The sequence below is a fragment of the Colossoma macropomum genome, unplaced genomic scaffold, assembly GCF_904425465.1.
Source record: "Colossoma macropomum unplaced genomic scaffold, Colossoma_macropomum, whole genome shotgun sequence".
NCBI lineage: Eukaryota > Metazoa > Chordata > Actinopteri > Characiformes > Serrasalmidae > Colossoma > Colossoma macropomum.
The window spans coordinates 33406554-33424053 of NW_023494807.1; the positions used below are offsets into that span (position 1 = coordinate 33406554).

Consider the following 17500-nt stretch of genomic DNA (forward strand, 5'->3'; position numbering starts at 1 on the left):
GAACTAAATTCGGTCAGAGTTCAGAGTTTAGACGGTTCTGTAAACGGCTGCAGATCTTTAATGTTTTACTACATTGGAGATGGTGGACAGTGACCGTGATGTTTACACAGTTACGGCACCGTTTTAAATCTGTGTTTTTAATTTTTGATTTATTGTTTCCACACAGCCCGACAGCTTCGACGCTGAATATTACACTGAAGTGGACTACGACACCATCGACGGATCCAAACCTGAGAACCCGACAACATCTGTGACAAGCAAGGTTAGAAATCCATATTAATACCATATTATTATCAATTCTTCACCAATATTTCACACCTAAAAAGATGGCTGTCCATTCTTCAGTAAAGACAGTGGTTTTATTTATTGTGCTCTACAGATCCACTTGCATTCTGAAATGGTTCTTTGCATGGTAAAATGGTTCTTTAGATTGATGGAGCACCTTTTTTGAAAATTCTATATAGCACTAAAAAGGGTTCTGCTATAGTTATGATGTTAAGCTTGTAAGTCTTTTTGGTTTTAAATAGAACCAAATACAATTATACAGCCTTTACAAAAGAACCCATGAAGAACCATCTTTTTAGAGAGGGTGCTTAACCAGTTCTTTGCATGTGAAATGGTTCCATGTAACACTGAAAAGTGTTCTGCTATTGTTACGATGTCCCTTTTTGGTGCTATGTAGAACACATTCTCCATCAATCTGAAGAACAATTTCACAACATAAACAGACATTTAGGCAAAAAAATTGTTCTATATAGAATTAATGGTTCTTAATAGAACTATTGCCTTTACGAACGAACCCATGAAGAGCCATCTTATTTAAGAGTGTGCTTAAACGGTTCATTGTATTGTGAAATGGTTCTATGTAGCACCAAAAGGGTTCTGCTATTGCTACGATTCCAAGCTTGTAATCCTTTTTGGTGCTATGTAGAACACATTCTCCATCAATCTGAAGAACCATTTCACTTAAGCAAAAAAATGTCTCTATGTAGAATTCATGCTTCTTAAAAGAACCATTGCCTTTTCTTAAGAACCCTTGATGAACCATTTGCTCATAAATCCATTAAAATCCATTGACCAGAATCCAAAAAATCAGACATCAGAATCAAACAGACATGCTTTGCGGGATTCCCACTTCAAACATCAGTGAGTAAGAAGTGAGTTTGTTCCTTTTGTGCAGATCAAAATCACCTTATTTGCTGACTGTGTTTCCCGTCCTTCACTCACTGTCGCTGTGCTTCAGATTAGCTCTAATGTAATGCAGGCAAACAAAAATATCTGCTGTGCCATTTAATAGACCAAATGTGAAAGGGGTGAAAGGGATGCAGCTGTTTTATTCAGCTGTTCCTGCCTTAGCTTGTGCTAAACAATCAGTTCAGTGACACGAATGGAAGCGTAATGAAGAACATTCTGGGTTTAAACTCGAACAGCATGTTTGCGTGAAGCTGGGGCCAAACGCCTGCTTCAGATGATACACCTACAGGGGCCGACGCCACGCAGAACACTGCTTTCATTATGAGGAGCAAGTCCAGGGATTATCCAACAAAACGTACAATTATTTTTCTTCCTCTATTAACCCCATGTGAGGAGGGCTGGCAGATGGAAAAGTGGTCTTAACTGCAAGGCTGCGGTGCAGGAGGCATCTGAAACATATACAGACGGCACGGTCCTCTAAATATGAAGAGTTAATTTGTAAAAAATGATAAACTCCATCCTTTAAAATGGAGCTGACTGCAGTGAGTTGTTCTAACACTCAGCTCATTCTGAACCCTAAACTCCTTTAGTTACTAAAGCTGATATTGTTCATTGCCAAGGCATTGAAAAATCACGTTTTACCGCAGAAACGGTCAAACGCCAGCGCTGTTCTCCAGCAGACCCGATTTGGGTCAGGTGGCACGGCACTGAATCTCAAACAGCTCCTTCTCCATACAAAGAGCAGGACGCAGGTCTTAAACTAACAGATACTGATCTCAAACAGAGCTCAGTGAGTCTAACAGAGAACCGCTCTGGATTCAGCCATGGAGGAAAATCATACTGAACACACAGTTTCATAACTCATATAGTGACTCTACAGGGAGCAGTGAGCCATCTGAGAGTCAGCCTGAGGATTTTCAGAGGTCAAATCTTACAGATGTTTAATATTGCTGATTAATGGCTTTGTGTTCAGTTTTCAGCTCTTTACCTGCCTGTTTTATGGTAAAGAATCTTAAATATTGGCCTTAAAAGAAACCTGTATCCATTAAATAACTTTGATTAACTCTAAAACTAAATTACCATTGGACTTATCAGCTTTTGCCAAAGAACTAAATTTTAAATTAAAAAAAGTCGATAAAGTTAAATTTTATAGGTTGCCTGTATTTTGTAGTTATTTTTACTTAATCAAAACAACCCAACTACAGTTTGATTGATATTATCTGGAATGTACAATAAAAAAATGATTTATTAAAATTCATAAAATGGAGATATGTTTATCATATTTTGCACAAACAATACAGCAGAGCGTTAAATGATATTGCATGCACTTTATCTCTTAGCATTGCATGGTATCACCTTCTTTTATATTAACATGGCTAGCTTACATAAGTTTACATAACTATTTAACTACATCTAGGTTAGCCTTATATGCTAAGAGTACCTACTGAGAATGAAGGAGAGCCCTGGGGACCACAGCTTTCATTGTATATTTTATAAGGTTTATTTGGCATTTGTTTTCTCTGTCATCTAAATCATATATTTCATAGTCATGGACAAATTATTGCAGTTAAAATAACAGAAAAACATGTTTTTACCTCAAAATATGGCCTCACCCTTTACACATGACTGTGAGGACGAGTGCTGCTTGGAGTTCTATATAATTGACGGCTCAAGAAGGTGTAATTGTTGGAATAACCCATTGTTTTATTTTGAAATATAAATAAATTGTAACCCTAATATGTTTTTCAAGTGTGATATATATGTAAACGCTAGGGACACAAAAATAGACGTTTTCACAGAATGACTCAGCTGTTGGTAGTTAAATCATTAAGTCTATCTGATTTTAATGCAGTGCGTTTGCTAGCTGTGCTACATTAGTTATCCTGGGTTAAGCGCTGCAGTGGAGAAGAGCGGGTTTAGTTCATAAAAGATCTTCTGTACAGCTGTAAGTAGTTTTCCATCTGTCAGAGTCTAAAGAACAACACTTGTTTTGGATCTTTATGGCCATAAAACTCTACAAACGTTTGGACAAATATCATGATATAACATTAGAGCAAACAACAAAAAAGCAAGTAATGCGCTAACATTAGCTTGGTTATGGGTTAGCGAACTGTCGCTAAAGTTGCTGTTGCGAAGCTAACCAGTTGCGATTAGCGTTCACAAACATTAGAAAACAGGACAAAACAATACTGACCTGTTGGTTCGGTGAAACAGCAAAAATTAGTTAATGTTGCCCAGAAACAGAGCAGCCTCCTCATCCCTTTTCATGCCTTTCAACTCTGTGGTACCACATCTTTTTCAAATTTCCCCATTCCACCTTAAATGGTGCAGCAGTTACATTCTGGCACCTAAGGCTAGCGTAACCATTAAAAAATCTGAAGCCTACGCAACCGGCACAGCTAACAGGACAGAACAGTCCTTCTACTTTGTGGATGGGTTTTTGAATATGCGATAAAAAGGGCTGACAATCGATCGCTTTTATTTTTGGTTCCTGCTACAGTTGTAGGTCATGAAGCTAGTGCAGTGTAAGCCAAGATTAGCGCTTGGGTGCTAACATGCTACCAGAAGAGAATCCTCAAAGCTTTGACAACAAACCGTGTTAATCACAGCTCTGTACGTTCACACAGCGAGCTTACAGCGAAAGAGGAGGCCAATATGTGGTGATAACTTTCAGAGAAAAAAGTTCTTCATTAGTGAAATAGATATGACGAGTCTGAAGTGTTCCTGTTCGCTAGTCTCTTGTTTGAATTAAATGGTGCAGCAGTTGTATTCTGGCGCCTCAGGCGAAATTTGGCTCATATTTTATGGCACTGGTCGGAACTCAGGATCGGCCAAGTTAGAGAAATATGCCGATTGCATATTTGGGCTGAAAATTGTCCGATACGGATATCAGACATAGCTGATCGATCCTACAACCTAGAAAGAGTCATTTTACATATTTATCTGCCAAAAACTTGAAAATGTTTGAATAGTGACTGCAGACTTTCAAACAGCCGTATGAACATGTCCTAATTGTTTTGTGCTCTCCTGAGCAGAACCCGGTGTATGAAGAGGAGATTGTGGATGATTACATCACCGGAGTGGACCAGGTTGGAGCCGATCCCACTGCGGCCACAGAGGTGAATGTGGATAACGTGGAAACTGTGGAAACTGTGGAAACCGTGGAGGCCAAAGCCACTCAGGGCCCAGAGTTCACGGAATTTAAGGAGTACGATTTGAACGAGTACGAAGCGAAGGAGCTGGACCCGAATCATTACGATGATGGATTTTACGATTACACCACCAACGGAGCCAAACCCACCGTCTCTGCGTACGAGGATGAAATCGGTCCTGCCGTTCCTGCGGAGACGGATTTTTCAGAGAGCAGCGTAAGTGGGCATCACCTGGCATCGGCTGGCACTGCATGCTGGAACCTCAGCCGTTCCTCCCTGAGATAAATGATGCGCTCATTAAGGTCACGACAGGCCGAGAAGCTTTGGAAACAAGCGGTGATTTTCTTAAAAGTTTCCGAATTTTGTTTTGTGGCTTTAATTTGTGTGGCGGCGTTACTGTGTGCTCATGACCGAGTTGGTGTTTTGTGCGTGTGTGTGAGATGGTGTGTGCATCGTTGTAGTTTTGTGTGTTATTGTGGTGTGTGTGTGTGTGTGTGTGTGTGTGTGTGTGTGTGTGTGTGAGACTGTTAGTGGTGTGTGTGGCAGGGTTATTTTGCGTGTGTGTGTTACAGCATAACTGTATGTATGTGTGTTTGTAATTGGCCCTTTGTTAGGACCAAATGTCCTCATGATGAAATAAACATTTTTTGTAATGTACATTTACAACCCTTGAGTGGTCCTCAACACGAATAACAATGTCTGAGGTAAATTACGGCCATTTTTAGGTTCTGTGTGTGTGTAGCAGTGTTAGTGTGGTGTTTCAGTGTTAGTGTTGTGTGTAGCAGTGTTAGTGTTGTATGTGTGTATCAGTGTTATTGCGGTGTGTCTGTGTTGTGTGTAGCAGTGTTAGTGTGGTCTGTGTATCAGTGTTACTGTCGTATGTGTGTGTTAGTGTAGTGTGTGTTTGTGTTGGTGTTTTGTGTAGCAGTGTTAGTGTAGTGTGTGTATCAGTGTTACTGTGTGCATCAGTGGTATTGTGGTGTGTTAGTGTGTGTCAGTGTTAATGTAGTGTGTGTTTGTGGTGTGTGTTGTGTGTATCAGTGTTAGTGTAGTGTGTGTATCAGTGTTGTATGTGTGTATGAGTGTTATTGTGGTGTGTTAGTGTGTGTCAGCGTTAATGTGGTGTGTGTTAGTGCGGTGTGTGTGTTGTGTGTAGCAGTGTTAGTGTGGTGTGTGTGTGTGTGTGTGTATCAGTGTTACTGTTGTATGTGTGCATCGGTGTTAATGTAGTGTGTTTGTGTTGGAGTTGTGTGTATCAGTGTTACTGTTGTATGTGTTAGTGTTATGTGTAGCAGTGTTAGTGTGGTGTGTGTGTGTGTATCAGTGTTACTGTCGTATGTGTGTGTTAGTGTAGTGTGTGTTTGTGTTGGTGTTTTGTGTAGCAGTGTTAGTGTGGTGTGCATTAGTGTTCTGTGTGTAGCAGTGTTAGTGATGTGTCTGAATTAATGTTGCTGTTGTATGTGTGTAGCAGTGTTACTGTTGTATGTGTGTGTCGGTGTTAGTGTAGTGTGTTTGTGCTGGTGTTGTGTGTAGCAGTATTAGTGTGGTGTGCGTATCAGTGTTGCTGCTGTATGTGTGTGTCAGTGCTAGTGTGGTGTTTGTGTTGTGTGTATCAGTGTTAGTTTGGTGTATTATTGTTATAGTGGTTTGTTGTATGTTGTCAGTGTTGTGTTAGTGTGGTGTGTGTTGTGTGTGTGTGTATCAGTGTTACTGTTGTATGTGTGCATGGTGTTGTGTAGTGTGTGTGTGTGGTGTGTGTGTGTGAATCAGTGTTACTGTTGTATGTGTTACGTGTTATGTGTAGCAATGTTAGTGTTGTGTGTTCGTGTTAGTGTGTACTGTTTAGTGTGTGTGTGTTAGTGTTTGTGTAGCAGTGTTAGTGTGGTGTGTGTAGCATTGTTAGTTTGTTGTTTTAGTGTGTTTACCGTATCAGTGTTACTGTTGTATGTGTTAGTGTTATGTGTAGCAGTGTTAGTGTGGTGTGTGTGTGTGTATCAGTGTTACTGTTGTATGTGTGTGTCGGTGTTAGTGTTATGTGTAGCAGTGTTAGTGTGGTGTGTGTAGCATTGTTAGTTTGTTGTTTTAGTGTGTTTACCGTATCAGTGTTACTGTTGTATTTGTGTATCAGTGTTAGTGTGGTGTGCATTAGTGTTCTGTGTGTAGCAGCCTTATTGTGGTGTGTTGCAGCTTAATGTGTGCGTGTTGCGCTTATGTGTGTGTCAGTGCTAGTGTGGTGTTTGTGTTGTGTGTATCAGTGTTAGTTTGGTGTATTATTGTTATAGTGGTTTTTATCACTGTTGTCAGTGTTGTGTTAGTGTGGTGTGTGTTAGTGTTCTGTGTGTAGCAGTGTTAGTGATGTGTGTGTGTGTGTGTGTGTGTGTGTGTGTGTGTGTGTGTGTGTGTGTGTGTGTGTGTGTGTGAATTAGTGTTGCTGTTGTATGTGTGTAGCAGTGTTAGTGTGGTAAGAGTCAATGTTAGTGTTGTGTGTATCAGTGTTAGTGTGTAACAGTTAGTGTGGTGTGTGTTAGTGTTCTGTGTGTAGCAGTGTTAGTGATGTGTCTGATGTGTTGCTGCTGTATGTGTGGTGTGCAGCCTATTGTGGTGGTGTTGCAGCTTTATGTGTGCGTGTTCAGCTTTATGTGGTGGTGTTGCAGTGTGTGGTGTTGCAGTTTAGTGGTGCGTGTTGCGGTTATTGTGGTGTGTTGCAGCTTTATTGTGGTTTGTTTTGCAACATTAATGTGGTGTGTTGCAATTTTATTGTGGTGTGTTGCAGCTTTATTGTGGTGCGTTCTAGCTTTATGATGTGTTGCAGCGTTTTTTGTGACGTGTTGCTACATTATTGTGATGTGCTGCCACGTTGTTGTGGTGCTTTGCTGCGTTAGTGTGCTGTGTTGCAGCTTTATTGTGGTGCGTGTTGCAGCCTTATTGTGGTGCGTGTTGCAGCCTTATTGTGGTGCGTGTTGCGGCGTTATTGTGGTATGTGTTGCAGCTACATTGTGGTGTGTGTTCCAGCTTTATTGTGGTGTGTTGCAGCATTATTTTGGTGTGTTTTGCAGCATGAATGAGGTGTGTTGCAGCGTTTCTTTGTGGTGTGTGTGTTGCAGCCTTATTGTGGTGTGTGTTGCAGCATTTTTTTGGTGTGTTGCAATTTTATTGTGGTGAGTTGCAGCATTATTGTGGTCTGTGTTGCAACTTAATTGTGTTGTCTGTTGCAAATTTATTGTGGTGTTTGTGTGGCTGTTATTGTGGTGTGTTAGTGTTATTTTCTTGTCTGTTGCAGCATTATTGTTTGTTGCACTGTGATTGTGGTGTCTGCAACTTTACTGTGATGTGTATTTCAACGTTATTGTGGTGTAAATTGCAGTGTTACTGTGTGCGTGATGCAGTGCTATTGTCGTGTTACAGCCTTATTGTGGTGTGTTGCAGTGTTACTGTGGTGCATATTGCAGCCTTATTGTGGTGTGTGTTGTGGCGTTATTGTGGTGTGTTTTGTGGCGTTATTGTGGTGTGTTTTGTGGCGTTGTTGTGGCGTTATTGTGGTGTGTTTTGTGGCGTTGTTGTGGCGTTATTGTGGTGTGTTTTGTGGCGTTATTGTGTGTGTAGCGTTATTGCGTATTGCGGGTGTATTGTGGCGTTATTGTGGTGTGTGTTGTGGCGTTATTGTGGTGTATGTGTGGCGTTATTGTGGTATTTTGCAGCGTTTTTTTGTGGTGAGTTTTGTGGCCTTACTGTGGTTTGCACCACATTCACTGTGGTGTATGTTGCAGCTTTATTGTGGTATAAGTTGCAGTGTTATTGTACTCTATGTTGCAGTGTTAATGTGGTGTTTGTTGCCGCATTATTATGGGGTTTACAGTGTTTTGTGTGTTTTGCAGTGTTATTGTGGTGAATGTTGCAGGATCATTGTGGTGTGTAGCAGCATTATGGTGGTGTAAGTTGCAGGGTTATTGTGTACTGCAGCTTTATTCTGGGGCAACTTGTAGCCTTATGGTGGTGTTAGTTATTTTAGCATTATTGTGAGTTGCAGCGTTATGTAGGTGTATATTGCAGCTTTATTGTGGTGAAAGTTGCAACATAATTTTGGTTTACACTGCAGCTTTATTGTTGTGTTTTTTATTGTTGTGTGCTGCGTTTTTGTGGTATTGTTTGAAGCGTTATCTGTGTTGCAGTGTTATTGTGGTGTCAACTTCCAATTTAATTTGGTAGTATAGTTGCATTATTTTGGTGTCTATTGCAACTTTATTTCGGTATGTATTGCAGCGTTATGGAAGTGTCTGTTGCATCTTTGTCATGGTGTGTTGCAGCGTTGTTGTTGTTGTGTTGTTGTTGTTGTTGTTGTTGTTGTTATGTGGGTTGCAGCGTTATTGTGCCTTCTTTCAATTTTTTTTATTGTATGTGTTTCACTGTGATTGTGGTGTGTGTTGCAGTGTTAGTGTTGTGCTGCAGCCTTTTTTTGGTGTGTGTTGCAACTTTATTGTGTTGTGTATTGCAGCTTTGTTTTGTCTGTTGCAAATTTATCGTGGTGTTTGTGTGACAGTGTAATTGTGGTGTGTTAGTGTTATTTTCTTGTCTGGGTTGCAGCATTGTTGTTTGTTGCACTGCGATTGTGGTGTCTGCAACTTTATTGTGGTGCATTTTGCAACTTTATTGTTGTGGGTGTTGCAGTGTTGTTGTGGTGTGTCAGTGTTATTGTGTTCTGTGTATTGCAGCATTGTGATAGTGTGCAACTTCCTTGTGGTGTGTTTCAGTGTTGTGGTTTGTGGCCTGCAGTGTTATTGTGGTGTATACTTTAGTGTTTGTTGCGTCTTTAGTGTGTGTAGATGCTTTATTGTGGTGTGTTGCTGCATTAATATGATGTGCTGAAGTGTTATTGTGGTGTGTTGTAGCTTTATTGTAGTGTATGTATCTGTTTTATTGTGGTGTTTTGCAGCGTTATTGTAGTTGTGTGTCAGTGCTGTTGTGGTTTTGTGTCCATGTTTTTGTGGTTTGCAGCGTTAGTGTGGTTGTGTGTCAGTGTTAGTGTGGTTTGTTGCAGTGTTATTGTGATTGTGTGTCAGTGTTAGTGTGGTTGTGTGTCAGTGTTAGTGTGGTTTGTTGCAGTGTTAGTGTGGTTTGTTGCAGTGTTATTGTGATTGTGTGTCAGTGTTAGTGTGGTTGTGTGGCAGTGTTAGTGTGGTTTGTTGCAGTGTTATTGTGATTGTGTGTCAGTGTTAGTGTGGTTGTGTGTCAGTGTTAGTGTGGTTTGTTGCAGTGTTAGTGTGGTTGTGCGTCCGTGTTAGTGTGGTTGTGCGTCCGTGTTAGTGTGGTTGTGCGTCCGTGTTAGTGTAGTTGGGTGTCAGTGCTGTTGTGGTTGCGTGTCCATGTTTTTGTGGTTTGCAGTGTTAGTGTGATTGTGTTTGTGTTAGTGTGATTGTGCGTCCGTGTTAGTGTGATTGTGCGTCCGTGTTAGTGTGGTTGTGCGTCCGTGTTAGTGTGGTTGTGCGTCAGTGTTAGTGTAGTTGTGTGTCAGTGCTGTTGTGGTTGCGTGTCCATGTTTTTGTGGTTTGCAGCGTTAGTGTGATTGTGTTTGTGTTAGTGTGATTGTGCGTCCGTGTTAGTGTGTTTGTGCGTCAGTGTTAGTGTGGTTGTGCGTCCGTGTTAGTGTGGTTGTACGTCCGTGTTAGTATGATTGTGCGTCAGTGTTAGTATGATTGTGCGTCAGTGTTAGTGTGATTGTGCATCCGTGTTAGTGTGGTTGTACGTCCGTGTTAGTGTGGTTGTGCGTCAGTGTTAGTGTGGTTGTGCGTCCGTGTTAGTGTGATTGTGCGTCCGTGTTAGTGTGGTTGTACGTCCATGTTAGTGTGATTGTGCGTCAGTGTTAGTGTGATTGTGCGTCCGTGTTAGTGTGGTTGTGCGTCCGTGTTAGTGTGGTTGTGTGTCCGTGTTAGTGTGGTTGTGTGTCCGTGTTAGTGTGGCTGTGCGTCCATGTTAGTGTGGTTGTGCGTCACTGTTAGTGTAGTTGGGTGTCAGTGCTGTTGTGGTTGCGTGTCCATGTTTTTGTGGTTTGCAGTGTTAGTGTGGTTGTGTGTCCGTGCTAGTGTGGCTGTGCATCAGTGTTAGTGTGGTTGTGTGTCCGTGCTAGTGTGGCTGTGCGTCAGTGTTAGTGTGGTTGTGCGTCCGTGTTAGTGTGGTGTGTGTGTTGCGTTGTTATTCTTGTGTTGTTGCCGTGTGATCTTGGTGTGTGTAGCGGCATTATTTTGGTGTTTCAGCTGTGCTTTAGCATGCTGCAGTGTTATTGTGGGGTTGAAGCTTCATTTTTGTGTGTTACAGCTTTATTGTTGTTTACTTGCAAGTTTACTGTGGTGTGTTGCAGGATTATTTTGGTGCGTTGCAGGTTTGTGTTATGTTTCAGCGTTATTGTGGTGTGATGTACAGTTATTGTTGTGTTGCAGCTTTATTTTGGTGTATTGCCGGTTTGTTGTGGCCTGTTTCAGCATCATTGTGGTGTGTTGCAGCTTTACTGTTGTGTGTTGCAGCTTTACTGTTGTGTGTTGCAGCTTTATTTTGGTGTATTGCAGGTTTATTGTGGTGTTTTGCAGCACTGTTGTTGTGTTGCAGGTTTTTTTTGTATTGTGTTGCAGCATTATTGTGGTGTGAAGTAGCGTTATTGTGGGGTGTTGTAGTGTTGCTCTGTTTTGTGTCAGCGTTATTGTGGAGTGTGTTGTAGAGTTGTTGTGGCGTGTGTTGTAGAGTTGTTGTGGTGTGTGTTGTAGAGTTGTTGTGGCGTGTGTTGTAGAGTTGTTGTGGTGTGTGTTGTAGAGTTGTTGTGGCGTGTGTTGTAGAGTTGTTGTGGTGTGTGTTGTAGAGTTGTTGTGGTGTGTGTTGATGTGTGTTATTAATTTTGTGTCAGCGTTATTGTGGAGTGTGTTGTAGAGTTGTTGTAGTGTGTGTTGTAGAGTTGTTGTAGTGTGTTGTAGAGTTGTTGTAGTGTGTTGTAGAGTTATTGTGGTGTGTGTTGTAGAGTTGTTGTGGTGTGTGTTGATGTGTGTTATTAATTTTGTGTCAGCGTTATTGTGGAGTGTGTTGTAGAGTTGTTGTGGTGTGTGTTGATGTGTGTTATTAATTTTGTGTCAGTGTTATTGTGGTGTGTGTTGTAGAGTTGTTGTGGTGTGTGTTGATGTGTGTTATTAATTTTGTTGCAGCGTTATTGTGGTGTGTGTTGTAGAGTTGTTGTGGAGTGTGTTGTAGAGTTGTTGTGGTGTGTGTTGTAGAGTTATTGTGGAGTGTGTGATGTGTGTTATTAATTTTGTGTCAGCGTTATTGTGGAGTGTGTTGTAGAGTTGTTGTGGTGTGTGTTGATGTGTGTTATTAATTTTGTGTCAGTGTTATTGTGGAGTGTGTTGTAGAGTTGTTGTGGTGTGTGTTGATGTGTGTTATTAATTTTGTTGCAGCGTTATTGTGGTGTGTGTTGTAGAGTTGTTGTGGAGTGTGTTGTAGAGTTGTTGTGGTGTGTGTTGTAGAGTTGTTGTGGTGTGTGTTGATGTGTGTTATTAATTTTGTGTCAGTGTTATTGTGGTGTGTGTTGTAGAGTTGTTGTGGTGTGTGTTGATGTGTGTTATTAATTTTGTGTCAGTGTTATTGTGGTGTGTGTTGTAGAGTTGTTGTGGTGTGTGTTGTAGAGTTGTTGTGGTGTGTGTTGATGTGTGTTATTAATTTTGTTGCAGTGTTATTGTGGAGTGTGTTGTAGAGTTATTGTGTGTTGAAGCTTTATTTTGGTATAATACAGGTTTATTCTGGTGTGTTGCAGTGTTATCATGGCGTCTGTCACAGCATTATTGTGGTGCTTGTTGCAGTGTTGGTGTGTTGTGTGTCACAGCATTATTACGGTGTTTGTTGCAGTGTTGGTGTGTTGTGTGTCACAGCATTATTACGGTGTTTGTTGCAGTGTTGGTGTGTTGTGTGTCACAGCATTATTACGGTGTTTGTTGCAGTGTTGGTGTGTTGTGTGTCACAGCATTATTACGGTGTTTGTTGCAGTGTTGGTGTGTTGTGTGTCACAGCATTATTACGGTGTTTGTTGCAGTGTTGGTGTGTTGTGTGTCGTAGCATTATTACGGTGTTTGTTGCAGTGTTGGTGTGTTGTGTGTCGTAGCATTATTGTGGAGTGTGTTGCAACATTATTGCTGTGTCAGTGTGACTGTGGACTGTGTTTCTGTGGTAAATGTGACTGTGTTATTGTCTTGTGTGTGGCTGTGTTACTGTGGTATATGTGACTGCGTTGTTGTCTTGTGTGTGGCTGTGTTACTGTGGTATATGTGACTGCGTTGTTGTCTTGTGTGTGTGTGTGGCTGTGTTACTGTGGTATATTTGACTGTGTTATTGTCTTGTGTGTAGCTGTGTTATTGTCTTGTGTGTGGCTGTGTTACTGTGGTATATTTGACTGTGTTATTGTCTTGTGTGTAGCTGTGTTATTGTCTTGTGTGTGGCTGTGTTACTGTGGTATATTTGACTGTGTTATTGTCTTGTGTGTGGCTGTGTTACTGTGGTAATGTGACTGCATTATTGTCTTGTGTGTGGCTGTGTTACTGTGGTATATGTGACTGCGTTGTTGTCTTGTGTGTGTGTGGCTGTGTTACTGTGGTATATTTGACTGTGTTATTGTCTTGTGTGTAGCTGTGTTATTGTCTTGTGTGTGGCTGTGTTACTGTGGTATATTTGACTGTGTTATTGTCTTGTGTGTAGCTGTGTTATTGTCTTGTGTGTGGCTGTGTTACTGTGGTATATGTGACTGCGTTGTTGTCTTGTGTGTGGCTGTGTTACTGTGGTATATGTGACTGCGTTGTTGTCTTGTGTGTGGCTGTGTTACTGTGGTATATGTGGCTGTGTTATTGTGGTATATGTGACTTCGTTATTGCCTTGTGTGGCTGTGTTACTGTGGTATATGTGACTGCGTTGTTGTCTTGTGTGTGGCTGTGTTACTGTGGTATATGTGGCTGTGTTACTGTGGTATATGTGACTGCGTTGTTGTCTTGTGTGTGTGGCTGTGTTACTGTGGTATGTGTGGCTGTGTTACTGTGGTATGTGTGACTGCGTTATTGCCTTGTGTGTGGCTGTGTTACTGTGGTATATGTGGCTGTGTTACTGTGGTATATGTGACTGCGTTGTTGTCTTGTGTGTGTGTGGCTGTGTTACTGTGGTATGTGTGACTGCGTTATTGCCTTGTGTGTGGCTGTGTTACTGTGGTATATGTGACTGCGTTGTTGTCTTGTGTGTGGCTGTGTTACTGTGGTATATGTGACTGCGTTATTGTCTTGTGTGTGGCTGTGTTACTGTGGTATATGTGGCTGTGTTACTGTGGTATATGTGACTGCGTTGTTGTCTTGTGTGTGGCTGTGTTACTGTGGTATATTTGACTGTGTTATTTTCTTGTGTGTGGCTGTGTTACTGTGGTATATGGGACTGTGTTATTGTCTTGTGTGTGGCTGTGTTACTGTGGTATATTTGACTGTGTTATTGTCTTGTGTGTGGCTGTGTTACTGTGGTATATGTGGCTGTGTTACTGTGGTATATGTGACTGCGTTGTTGTCTTGTGTGTGGCTGTGTTACTGTGGTATATGTGACTGCGTTGTTGTCTTGTGTGTGGCTGTGTTACTGTGGTATATGTGGCTGTGTTATTGTGGTATGTGTGACTGCGTTGTCTTGTGTGTGTGGCTGTGTTACTGTGGTATGTGTGACTGCGTTATTTTCTTGTATGTGGCTGTGTTACTGTGGTATATTTGACTGTGTTATTGTCTTGTGTGTAGCTGTGTTATTGTCTTATGTGTGGCTGTGTTACTGTGGTATATTTGACTGTGTTATTGTCTTGTGTGTGGCTGTGTTACTGTGGTATATGTGACTGCATTATTGTCTTGTGTGTGGCTGTGTTACTGTGGTATATGTGACTGCGTTGTTGTCTTGTGTGTGTGGCTGTGTTACTGTGGTATGTGTGACTGCGTTGTAGTCTTGTGTGTGGCTGTGTTACTGTGGTATATGTGGCTGTGTTATTGTCTTGTGTGTGGCTGTGTTACTGTGGTATATGTGGCTGTGTTACTGTGGTATGTGTGACTGCGTTGTCTTGTGTGTGTGGCTGTGTTACTGTGGTATGTGTGACTGCGTTGTAGTCTTGTGTGTGGCTGTGTTACTGTGGTATGTGTGACTGCGTTGTTGTCTTGTGTGTGGCTGTGTTACTGTGGTATATGTGGCTGCATTATTTTCTTGTGTGTGGCTGTGTTGTTGTCTTGTGTGTGGCTGTGTTACTGTGGTATGTGTGACTGCGTTGTAGTCTTGTGTGTGGCTGTGTTACTGTGGTATGTGTGACTGTGTTGTTGTCTTGTGTGTGGCTGTGTTACTGTGGTATGTGTGACTGTGTTGTTGTCTTGTGTGTGGCTGTGTTACTGTGGTATATGTGACTGCGTTATTGTCTTGTGTGTGGCTGTGTTACTGTGGTATATGTGACTGCATTATTTTCTTGTGTGTGGCTGTGTTACTGTGGTATGTGTGACTGCATTCTAGTCTTGTGTGTGGCTGTGTTACTGTGGTATATGTGACTGCATTATTTTCTTGTGTGTGGCTGTGTTACTGTGGTATGTGTGACTGTTGTAGTCTTGTGTGTGGCTGTGTTACTGTGGTATATGTGACTGTTGTAGTCTTGTGTGTGGCTGTGTTACTGTGGTATATGTGACTGCGTTATTGTCTTGTGTGTGGCTGTGTTACTGTGGTATGTGTGACTGTGTTGTTGTCTTGTGTGTGGCTGTGTTACTGTGGTATATGTGACTGCGTTATTGTCTTGTGTGTGGCTGTGTTACTGTGGTATATGTGACTGCATTATTTTCTTGTGTGTGGCTGTGTTACTGTGGTATGTGTGACTGCATTCTAGTCTTGTGTGTGGCTGTGTTACTGTGGTATATGTGACTGCATTATTTTCTTGTGTGTGGCTGTGTTACTGTGGTATGTGTGACTGCATTCTAGTCTTGTGTGTGGCTGTGTTACTGTGGTATATGTGACTGCGTTGTTGTCTTGTGTGTGGCTGTGTTACTGTGGTATATGTGACTGTGTTACTGTGGTATATGTGACTGCGTTGTCTTGTGTGTGGCTGTGTTACTGTGGTATATGTGACTGCATTCTAGTCTTGTGTGTGGCTGTGTTACTGTGGTATGTGTGACTGCGTTATTGCCTTGTGTGTGACTGTGTTACTGTGGTATATGTGGCTGTGTTATTGTGGTTTATGTGACTGCGTTGTTTTGTGTGTGACTGCGTTGTTGTCTTGTGTGTGGCTGTGTTACTGTGGTATATGTGACTGCGTTGTTGTCTTGTGTGTGGCTGTGTTACTGTGGTATATGTGGCTGTGTTATTGTGGTATATGTGACTGCGTTGTCTTGTGTGTGTGGCTGTGTTACTGTGGTATATGTGACTGCGTTGTTGTCTTGTGTGTGGCTGTGTTACTGTGGTATATGTGGCTGTGTTATTGTGGTATATGTGACTGCGTTGTTTTGTGTGTGACTGCGTTGTTGTCTTGTGTGTGGCTGTGTTACTGTGGTATATGTGGCTGCATTATTTTCTTGTGTGTGGCTGTGTTGTTGTCTTGTGTGTGGCTGTGTTACTGTGGTATGTGTGACTGCGTTGTTGTCTTGTGTGTGGCTGTGTTACTGTGGTATATGTGACTGCGTTGTTGTCTTGTGTGTGGCTGTGTTACTGTGGTCTATGTGACTGCGTTGTTGTGGTGTGTGTGGCTGTGTTACTGTGGTATATGTGACTGCGTTATTGTCTTGTGTGTGGCTGTGTTACTGTGGTATGTGTGACTGCGTTGTTGCCTTGTGTGTGGCTGTGTTACTGTGGTATATGTGACTGCGTTGTTGTCTTGTGTGTGGCTGTGTAACTGTGGTATGTGTGACTGCGTTGTTGTCTTGTGTGTGGCTGTGTTACTGTGGTATATGTGACTGCGTTGTTGTCTTGTGTGTGACTGTGCTATTGTCTTGTGTGTGGCTGTGTTACTGTGGTATGTGTGACTGCGTTGTTGTCTTGTGTGTGGCTGTGTTACTGTGGTATATGTGAATGTGTTGTTGTCTTGTGTGTGCTGTGTTACTGTGGTATATTGACTGTTATTGTCTTGTGTGTGGCTGTGTTACTGTGGTATATGTGACTGCGTTGTTGTCTTGTGTGTGGCTGTGTTACTGTGGTATATGTGACTGCGTTGTTGTCTTGTGTGTGGCTGTGTTACTGTGGTATGTGTGACTGCGTTGTTGTCTTGTGTGTGGCTGTGTTACTGTGGTATATGTGATTGTGTTGTTGTCTTGTGTGTGGCTGTGTTACTGTGGTATATTTGACTGTTATTGTCTTGTGTGTGGCTGTGTTACTGTGGTATATGTGACTGCGTTGTTGTCTTGTGTGTGGCTGTGTTACTGTGGTATATTTGACTATTATTGTCTTGTGTGTGGCTGTGTTACTGTGGTATATGTGACTGCGTTGTTGTCTTGTGTGTGGCTGTGTTACTGTGGTATGTGTGACTGTGTTATTGTCTTGTGTGTGGCTGTGTTACTGTGGTATATGTGACTGCGTTGTTGTCTTGTGTGTGGCTGTGTTACTGTGGTATATGTGACTGCGTTATTGTCTTGTGTGTGGCTGTGTTACTGTGGTGTATGTGACTGCGTTATTGTCTTGTGTGTGGCTGTGTTACTGTGGTATATGTGACTGCGTTGTTGTCTTGTGTGTGGCTGTGTTACTGTGGTATATTTGACTGTTATTGTCTTGTGTGTGGCTGTGTTACTGTGGTATATGTGACTGCGTTATTGTCTTGTGTGTGGCTGTGTTACTGTGGTGTATGTGACTGTTGTAGTCTTGTGTGTGGCTGTGTTACTGTGGTGTATGTGACTGTTGTAGTCTTGTGTGTGGCTGTGTTACTGTGGTATTTGTGACTGCGTTATTGTCTTGTGTGTGGCTGTGTTACTGTGGTATATGTGACTGTGTTGTTGTTGTCTTGTGTGTGGCTGTGTTACTGTGGTATATGTGACTGTGTTGTTGTTGTCTTGTGTGTGGCTGTGTTACTGTGGTATATTTGACTGTTATTGTCTTGTGTGTGGCTGTGTTACTGTGGTATATGTGACTGCGTTGTTGTCTTGTGTGTGGCTGTGTTACTGTGG

General features: G+C 41.9%; 1 protein-coding gene across 1 annotated transcript in view; it reads left to right on the forward strand.

Moving 5' to 3' along the window:
• The window catches only part of col11a1b (collagen, type XI, alpha 1b), a 178180-nt gene that overhangs the window by 56421 nt on the left and 104259 nt on the right, over positions 1-17500 (forward strand). Inside the window, exons 7-8 of the mRNA XM_036555885.1 lie at positions 167-262; positions 4230-4562. Coding sequence (XP_036411778.1) covers positions 167-262; positions 4230-4562 — 429 coding nt within the window. The remainder of the gene's footprint in view (positions 1-166; positions 263-4229; positions 4563-17500) is intronic.